The sequence below is a fragment of the Sprattus sprattus genome (assembly GCF_963457725.1).
Source record: "Sprattus sprattus genome assembly, chromosome: 16".
Taxonomy (NCBI): Eukaryota; Metazoa; Chordata; class Actinopteri; order Clupeiformes; family Clupeidae; genus Sprattus; species Sprattus sprattus.
The window spans coordinates 8183819-8194077 of NC_137914.1; the positions used below are offsets into that span (position 1 = coordinate 8183819).

Below are 10259 nucleotides of genomic sequence, written 5' to 3' on the forward strand. Positions count from 1 at the left end.
TGAGACATCCAAGGTCTGGAAGGTCACAGAGCTTTGGTGGTAGACACAAGTATCGCACTTATGGAACATTCATAACATAACATAATTCATCTTTATTTATTTATGCAGATAATGGCTGTCAGAGCGCATAGAGCCTGAAAAGATCTATCATCACATAATCAAACACCAGTTTTGGGGACACACAGACGCCCTGTGGAATTTATATTTAGCAATGCAAGTAATTGGCATCTGTGTCGGAGAGAGATACCAGAGCTGTTTTTCTGTCAGTGATGTTATATCGCCCCTTAGTGGAGGTACTGCTCACACAGGTTGCCAATGAAACTGGACGGGCCTATTTGGAAGAAATGAATTTACTGTCCCCACTCATTGTGCTGACAAGTTAAGACAAAGCAATAATGCATTTCTCACAATGGAATCTTTATACATAGCAATAGGAATCAGTCAGCACCAGCTTGTTTCATGTATATAAGGGTTTGTTTTTTCATACACCACAACTGGTTACATGGCTGTAGGGATATAGCAGTAGTTACTTTTAGAACTGAAGTGAGAAATAAACACATCAATTATACGTAGAAGTATATATACATATATACAATTTAGCATTTTTGTGGAATTTAGCTTTGGCAAATGGTCTGAGGTGAGACATATTGTGATATGAGGAGTTATTGCAAATGGCAAATACGAGCAATATCTGCAAATCTGTGGAGGAGCAGAAGAGTGGGGCGATCATGATCACGAGGCGTCCTGCCCTCTGTCCTTACATGGCCGGTGTATACTGTTCTCTTCCTGGCAGCCTACAAAATATCTGTCACCAAACAGAAGACAGATGTTCCCTCAGTGTAAATACACGAGTGCTCCTGCAGAAGGCTCAAATTGGTCAATATCAAAGCCTCTCCAATCACCTCTGATTCTAATACAAACAGTTACTGTCCAGGCATACTGTACATAAAAGGAAACCAGTCAACTTTTAGGGGCAAGAAACATGTCTTACAAAGACACGTCAACTTGCTTCAGGACAGCTGTTGTCCTTCAGTTATTTGTAAAAAAATAAAAATAAAATTTTTTTTTTTTGTATCACCATTTCGACAGATATTTCTCTCCCTTTTACTCCAACTTCAAATCATCACTCTCCCATACATTAGTTTTCTCTGGCCTTCCCTTTTTGTGGTGAAGGTGTGTGGGTGTGCAAGGTCGTTCAAGTAAAAAGAATGCCATTTTCACTCCAAGAGCTTTGAGATGTGCGAGAGAGAGAGAGAGAGAGAGAGAGAGAGAAGAGAGAAAAAGAGAGAGAGAGAGAAAGAGAGAAGAGCTGAAGGCAGATGATAAGAAGCCAGCAGTCATCAGCCAGATCCAACAATCCCCTCTGCGGTGGCAAAGCAACAGGTAAATAACTCATAAACATGCGAATACCTGTATTGCTATTCCTTATAACTTTATGTTGTGGTGTAATGATGCCATTCTTACATGTGATCAAACTCTTTTTCTATTCAGGGTGATTGCATTTTAGTTTGTCTTCATGGGTGTCATTGTACTGCATGAATACCTTGTCGTTGTACTGCATGAATGGGATGACTCTTGCATGTCCGCACTGAAAGCAAGCTGCTCGTTGTCACCAGACATGACAAAGCAGCAAAGACTCTCTTGTGGTTCACTGTTATTTTAAGTAAATGCCATTCTTACATGTGCTTGCTATGCTTCTGTGTTTTACGTCTGTGGTTATGCCAATTACATTTAGAAGATAAAACAAAAAGATTATATAGCCTTAGTGGTGGTGGGCTATGGTGGATGAATTATATCTCCCATGTAATATTCAACGGTCACTGAATCTGACTACCTTGACATCGTAGATGTGCCAGAAAATACTCTTAATAGTCTGGACAAAACACCCATTACAACACAAGGACAAATAAGCATGTCTCATTAAAATAATTAGCCTTGGTTGGATTTCTGATTGAGCACATTGTGCTCTTGGCTTTCTTTTCACCACCAGCTGGAGGGCTTCAAGATGCCATTGAAACGAGACCCAAAGAAGAAAGCAGAGGACATCGCTGCTGTGTACGAGCTGAGGGAAAAGCTCGGAGAGTGGGTATTGTGTTTCCATTAACAGTGTCATTATAAGCCTTTGACCTATGTAGGAGCCTCTTACACCCTCAAGATATTTTTATGGCAGCGGAATCTGTGAGAAGGTTTCCACAGCACACTTGAATAGTTGACAAACCAATTCCCAAATTGTGTTTTTTCTTATCTTAAGTGATAGTTGAAATTATAGCATTACCTGTTACCTGATGAATGGATACATGGGGTGGTGTAAAATGCTAATGATAAACTTTGAAGAATTATCAGTGATGATGATTGAAATTTCATTTATTTTATTTATCAAAAAGGGTGCATAGTTCATGGAAATATATTGCACTGATAATGAACTGTGTTATATATTTATATATGCCATTATATTTTCAATGACAGACATCATAATATTTTTGAACACTAAATAAAACTCCTAACCAGCTAGTCATTACTTAGCCATGTAATTCTTTTCATTAAATGAGCCAGCAATAATTAGATTTTGTCAAAAATACAATTGAATATGTTACAAACATAAACCTAATGTGTTATTATTAGCTACATACCTACAACTAATGTCACAGTTGCCACATCTGATTTTTTTTTACCCTGCAAAAAAAAAAAATCATAATTCATACGCATCAGACAGGGGTAGCTGAACCCTGTGTCATGTCACGTCACACAGCAACAGGCATGCTCTGAGTTTTCAGAATTTCAGCTATCACTCCAGCTGCTGCTGCCTGTTACGTATTCAGAGCTACAGATTCCTGCTTAAACCACCTCATTAATATTGCCATCACTTTAATCGCCATCGAAACCGTATGTTTTTTTATTCTTAATTATGTTTTTGTATTTCTTCTTGTGGTACTATCCTGTACCACACTATTTCATACTGTAGAACGGTTCTTCAACTCTAGGTGATCCATTGGATAGGGGCTTCTGACCTCTGATATCTTCTAGTTTTACATTCGTAAAAATTAGTTGAAATGTGCATCAATGTATGAAGTCTACAGCTATGGAGTTTTTGATTAAAGAATTTCAATTCTGTAACTAACAGGAAACCATTGTGAACTAGTATTAAGAAACCTCTTCGTGACCAAAATAAACAAGCCTCATAACCTCTGTGTCAGGGGCTCTTTTTCAGAGGTTCGAGTGGCGCAGCACCGTTGCTCTCAGAGGCTTGTAGCTGTCAAGTGTATCCGCAAGAGGGCGCTAAAGGGCAAGGAATCAATGCTCGAGAACGAGATAACGGTGCTACGCAAGTGAGTTTGCATTGTCGGTCATGTGACGATAACCGTATTACCTGAATACAATATGAGCATGGTAACATAAACATAAGAAGACTTATCGATTAATTACAGGAGACTTTAGGATGACAAATTGGTTGTGTTTTGCTTTTAAAACAACACAAAACGATCCGTTTCTGGTATGACTTTAAAATTCTCAAAACATCTTTCCACCCTTTGTCCTGTAGAATCCATCATGAAAACATTATTTCTTTGGAGGAGACTTTTGAAACGCCTTCAAAGCTGTATTTGGTGATGACACTGTGAGTGAAGTTATTCATAATCTTAGAACAAGAAAGGGATGTGACACCAAATTGATCATGAATAATGTTGTGTTTAATCACTTGAAACAGTTAAACTGCCCAGTGTCAAATTAGCAGCCAGTTGTCAAAATGACATAACCGTGTCACTGTGTTGAATGTCTCCACCCTGTGAGCAGGGAGGAGTTGAGTAAATGACCTGATGATCTGTGGTGATGTATTGCTGCTGTCTCGTAGGGTGACAGGGGGAGAGCTGTTGGACAGGATCCTTGAGAGGGGCATCTACACAGAGAGGGATGCTAGCCGTGTCATCAGCCAGGTGCTGGAGGCAGTCAGGTACCTGCATCAGCTGGGCATCGTCCACAGGGACCTCAAGGTATGGCAAAGACAACTATCCAAGTCACCATTCAGTTGGGGGTCAACAGGCATAGCACCTAACCCCGATCACTGCTCCCCGGGCGCCGCCAATGGCAGCTCACTGCTCCGGGTTAGTGTGTCACTTCCCTGGGTGGGTTAAATGCAGAGGTGAATTTCAGAGTGTGTGTGTCTACACCACCTCTGCCATAGAGAGGACTTTCACTTTCACTTTCATAGATCTTTTGAATTTGGTCCCCTGGCTGCTTTCGGATTCGGAAGCAGCAGCAGCAGTAACACATGTATGCATGAACCAAAGCAGAAAGACCACCCCCTGCTCCTCATCTGCTGTCCACACTGGTCTAAGTTATTGAGTGGTGTCATCATCATCTGGTGAGGGTTAGACAAGCGTGTCAGAGCCAATGAATAGCAGAACAGAACAGACAGTGCCGGAGGTTTCCAGGCCCGTGGGTAAGAGGGACTACTGTAAGCAAGGCTGGGACTGTGCTGAAATCTCTCTGTCCAGAAACAGCTGTGTTGATATCACCTTGCCAACATGTCACATATGAAGCGTGTTATTTTGTTAAAACCACATTATCTGACACTACCATATGGTCTTGGATACGTTCCATATGTACAGTGCATCCACAACATGCAATATTCATTATTTCATTACTTTTCACTTTTGCTGATATCAGGAAGGAGTCTAGAATCTAGAAACCTTGGCAATAATACAGTATCGTGTGGTGCTGTTATTCAGCCTGAGAACCTGCTGTACGAGACTCCACTGGAGGATTCCAAGATTGTCATCAGTGACTTTGGCCTGTCCAAGATGGATGACCAGGGCATGTTGTCCACCACCTGTGGGACACCTGCATACGTGGGTAAGACCGGCAGATCTGATCTCATGAATATGCTGTGCCATGCTATTTCAGATTAGACCCTGCTTACCTTGGTGGCTTCTTGGCGGATTCATTTAGATTTGTATGTATGGATTACAAATGCACAGTTGTTTGTTTGTTTGTTTCTGTGTGTGCGAGTGTGTGTGTGTGTGTGCATAAGCATATATGTAAGTGTGTGCATACCTGTGTGTTAACATGTATGTATGACTCCATCTGTGATAGGTTGAAGATGCACTGCCCCTTATCCCTAGTCCTGCTACAGTTAATATCATTTATTTGTGGGTATGCAAAAATGCACTGTTTATAAAGGCCCGAGTAAGGTTGGGTAGCATTGCACGTTGTAATAACACCTTCATCTTGTGATGAATGCCCCTGTGGTAGGTAGGTTTGTATGTAAATATGAGTTGTCCATCATGATGATTTAACATCTTGTGTCACAGCTCCAGAGCTTCTGCAACAGAAGACATATGGTAAAGAGGTGGACCTCTGGGCGGTTGGAGTCATCTCTTTTATTCTGTGAGTGACATTAACACATTCCTTCATTCTTTAAGGGGAACAAGGCTGCACATGTGAAAGTGAAAGTCCTCTCTATATACTGGGTCTATATATCTGACTGTCTGCAGCAGTCTGTCTGTCTGTCCATCCGTCTCTAAAACTGTCGGGGGCTCTGCGTAGTTCTGCCTTCCTCTTCCTCTTCCTCTTCCTCTTCTCAGTTTGTGATTCACAGACTCTGTGGATACCCGCCATTTTACGACGAGAACGACACACAGCTCTACAAGCAGATCATCAAGGCCGAATATGAATTTGACTCACCATACTGGGATGAAATCTCAGACTCAGGTACTTCTAGCCCCCTTCGCATATTGGACTTCCAGGGCCATTCAGATAAACACTTAGAACAGACCTGAGCAGATGAGAACATTGCAAGGACGAATTCCCAAAAGCACTTCAGAGACAACACTTAATGAGGAATATGCGTTGTTGCATTTGTGAGCGTTTGTTTTCCGAGTGCTCATCAATAAAATGCCTTTTTTTTTTTTTCTCGTGCTCTCATTTATCGTTGTGTATTTCGTTTGTGTGTTCTCTTCTCCGGCTGCTGCTGTCTCCGTGGCGATCCAGCGAAAGACTTCATAGTGCACTTACTGCAGAAGGACCCGAAGAAGAGGTACAATTGTGAAGAGGCCTTGCAGCATCCTTGGTGAGATTAAAAATAGACGCGAGGTCAGGACAGTGGACAATACATGAATAGCGTGAATACTTTTTCCATCAAAACACTTCAGTGGTTGTGTAACAGGAAGTTGCCATGGCCACATTACAGTTTACTCTTTAGATTTCACAAACTCCGAGCAAAGTGAGAAAAAAGCTGGTTTCCCCCCTAAACAACATGAGGTAAATTAATGAAAATACATTATGTCAACAGCTGTTTGCTTTTTATTTTTTTCTTTATATTGTCTTAATGAGGAGAGGAACAGCTCGTCTCCGCTTTGGTAATTGTACATTTAATGGTTAATTTCTTGAGAGATGATGATGATGCCAGTGTGGGAAAAGGCACATAAACCAGCCTCAAAGCTATCAAGCCATGCTGTATGAGGCCGTTACCGTGGCAGCCGCAGTGCACACTGGTGTGTCTCAGTTTGACATGCTGACATGTGTGTGGGGGTGTGTATGTGATCGTGTGTGTGTGTGTGTGTGTGTGTGTGTGTGTGTGTGTGTGATGTGTCATGGCAGGATATCAGGAGGAGCTGCTCTAGAGAGAGACATCCATGGGTCTGTTAGCGAACAGATTCAGAAGAACTTCGCCAAGAGCCATTGGAAGGTGAGATCGCTGGTTGTCATGACGAGTGTTCTGAGTGTGTCACAGGCCCCAGATCAGCCAGGGAACATCTGCCCCTGGCACTGGCTCTTGAGTTCACACCCCCTTGTCCCTGCTGCCTGCCACTGCATGTATTTAAGCCCAGCCAATGCGTCACACTGCAAGAAGCCAAAACCACTTCTGTGCGCTTATTTTTATTTTTATTTTCTTTATTTTTTTTTCAGTCAAAGTTTATCTCATGATTTTTAAGTGTTAAACACATTTACACATAAAGGCATTGACTTCCTGTGCGCTTATTTGTGTGCATTCTACTCATATTGTGTGTAACTGTAGAAGGACTGGTTGAGAACGGTGTCAATGGGTACATTCCTTTCACTATCATCTTCCTGATGCACCTTTGTATAATGTATTGATTTTTGGAGCTTTGACTTTGCACCTGGCTCATTAGTAACAGAAGGAGAATAGTCTGCGGGCTTTTTTTCAAATGGAACGTGATCTCAGCCAGGCACCAAGCAAAGGTTGTGTATGTGCTTATTCCTACATGACTGTTCAGCCTTAATTAATGAATTCAAAGATGAGAGTGAAGTTATTTGAATCAACTGTTTTTTTTTTAAATAAAAAAAAAACAACAATTGTGATCCTGCAGCTGATCTGAGAACAATACTGCCAACAAATACCAAACTGGTACCAAAAGACAAAACATAAGAAATAAATATAGCTGCAAGCAGCGATGGCGGTTTCCTCCTCCAAACATTGCGAACCAGGGAAAAATGTAATTTTGTGACAATTTGTCACTGTATAGAAAAATCCATGCTGCAGACTTGCCAATGGGATATTACATTTCATATCCAACATTTACAATGCTTTTGCCTTGAAGTTTAGACTGAGTGGAGGTTGTGTGTGTGCGCTTACCCTGTGTGTCTGTGAGAATGTATACACACAAAGCTGTGTGTCTGTGAGAATGTGTGTGCGTAAAATCAAGCCTGCGCGTGTGTGAAGACAGAGACTGAGTGTGTGTGTGACACGCACGGAGGAGCAAAGTAGCAGAGAGAGAGACCTTCTACTGAAAATCACCCTAGAAATTAGCCAAGCATGCATGTTTCAAATGTTCACCAAAAATCCACTTTTCATCTTACAGTCAACTTTTTTTCAGATTTGTATACTAAACATTCTCAAGTGTCTTCACATGAACTTGTGATTGAATCAGAGTATCACTTTTTGACCTGTTGATGTGTAAAGCATTATTTTAGCGTTAACAATGTATCTAATTTGCTTTATATCAATCATTTTTTAAGATATGAAGTTGCCTTTGCACATGGGAACATGTTGTAGTGTCTTCCAGTGTCATATCAAGTTTGGTGTTGATTTCTCAAAGATTTGCCAAGATATGACTTCACTTCCTGTTTGGCGCCTTTTCTGCTGATTTGAGTGGCTTTACCGGACAAACGGTTGTGAGGATCAAAATTCTGTTCGATGACTTTTGTGAGGCTAGGTCTGAAGATCATCTCTGGTGATTTTGAAGAAGATTTGCCAAAAATTGTAGGAGGAGTAGGCTTTCAAAGGTTTTTGATAAAACCGGAAATAGCGGAAAATCTATATAACCGGAAATTGACGTGATAGGGTGTGTTTAATTCGTCTTGATCCTGGGAATCCAATGGTACCTCATTTTTGAAAATCGGTCATACGGTTCAAAAGTTGGGTGTGTTACAAAAGTCCAACTTTGACCTGTTGGTGGCGCTAGAGTGGTGTAATGAGAGCCATGAAACTTGGTGTGAATGAAAAAGAGACTGTCCTTAATGAGTATGCCAAATTTCACAAAAATGTACCATATGGTTCTAGGGGCTGCCATTGACTCCCATGGTACAAGAATTCAAATAATACTAACAGAAACAATAGGTTACCTCCTACCGGAGGAAACCTAAAAATAAGCAAAGAGGGTTATTAGTCAGTAATGGGAGGTGCAGGGACGTGCACAGGAGTGGGCTAAGGTTGCTCGGGCAACTGCCCGTTTGCCTTCCTCGACTGTAGTTGCCCCTCTGGAGGAAATATATATATTTGCGATCAGATGACGGGGGCGTGGCAGCGGCCGTTAGTGAGAGTTTAAAATTATATTGGCAAAATTTGCGATCCGATGACGGGGGATGAATGTGTTGCCCCTTTTTTCTAGGGCAGAGCAACTGCCCTTCAAAATTCCTGTGCACGTCCCTGGGGAGGTGTACACATCAAAACACACCATGGCTACAGCTCTATTGTTAGGTCCTGATGTGTATTTGAATGTTTTATTTCAGAGAGCGTTTAATGCGACTATGGTGGTGCGCCACCTCAGCAAGAAGGCCCACGTCTCAGAGGAGGATGTGGGAAGCGGCACCCCTGGAAAAGGTGAGAGGCAGAACTGATGTTAGTTTGGGTAAAAACACACTGACAGGGTGTGTCATAGGTAGACTAATCAGAGTGGCCAGTATGCTAATGATAACAATAGTAATAATAATAATAATAATAATAATAATAAAAGGGAGGAGGTGTACTGTATGGCTTATAATATTGCTGCTGTGTCTAAATCATGGTCCCTGTTTAACTAACATTGTATTTAGTCAGGCCCAGAAAACAATGAGCATCTTCCATGTAGAAAATTGCCTAATATCTGAGAGAGGTCCTTTTCTTGGGCTTTGTTTACTGTAAAGTGTTCTTTGACGTTGACTGAGTTTGGGACTTTAAGGTTTTTTCTCTATTGAAACTTGAACCCCTTGCCTGATGAGAGATACTACTCATAGGGTCCTGCGAAAATGATGCACAAGTAAATTACTTCACCAGAGATTTCACTAGAACCTTTAAGGGGTTCCGCAAGAGAACTTTGATTCTGTATCCTTGCTTGACAGTTGTCTGGAGCTCTAACGTCTGTCCCCCCTTCCTTTCCCCTCTCTGACAGCCCTCCAGTCACCACTAGAGTGATCCAGTGCCAGCACACAGGTCCTCAGGCCAGACAGTATGTCAGTGCACGTTTCCTACGGCAGTCTGGGTTTGCCCTACCAGCCCTCCTAACTACCAGCTGCTGCTCTCATTCCTATATCTTCAGCTTGGGTTATGTCAGTGCCTTTTCGTTGTACAATCTGCTGATTATGCATGGGTATGGACAGTGTCAGTGTTTATCTTTAGTGTCTGTATGGCAGGGCTTTTGTGTGTGTGTGTGTTGGCGTGAAGGTGATTTTCCTGATTACAGTGCAATGCGTCAGTGAGTGTACAATAAGAATGCATTTAGCTAAATGACCAATCTTAGCATGCGGGTAATTGTCTCCTAAAGTAACCTTTTCCAAGTGTAAGCATTGTATTTCTATTGGATGGTGGATGTAGCATTGTTAGTGGGTTGTATGTATGGTCTATCAGATCAGAGCAATTTGAAATTGATTGACTTTTTCATTTTGCATAGTCCTGTCGATGATTTAGTATTGGTTCCGTGATGAGTTGTACGCTTGTGCATGTGGCTCAGGCATTGTAATGGTCAGAGGACAAGGAATACATTCATTTCTTTCTGTTTTGGACTGACGGGTTGCTTCAGTATTTACGTTTTATCAGCTCATGACAA

General features: G+C 41.6%; 1 protein-coding gene across 1 annotated transcript; it reads left to right on the forward strand.

Annotated features, from left to right (window-relative positions):
- Positions 1-1258: 1258 nt before the first annotated feature.
- pnck (pregnancy up-regulated nonubiquitous CaM kinase) lies at positions 1259-9628 on the forward strand (the record flags this gene model as incomplete). The annotated part of the gene is made up of 12 exons (XM_080854507.1): positions 1259-1383; positions 1991-2082; positions 3195-3326; positions 3539-3613; positions 3848-3986; positions 4725-4848; positions 5307-5382; positions 5594-5706; positions 5986-6064; positions 6595-6682; positions 8968-9058; positions 9606-9628. The coding sequence occupies exons 2-12, from the start codon at positions 2006-2008 to the stop codon at positions 9626-9628; spliced, it is 1017 nt and encodes a 338-aa protein (XP_080710633.1). The 5' UTR covers positions 1259-1383; positions 1991-2005.
- Positions 9629-10259: the final 631 nt, after the last annotated feature.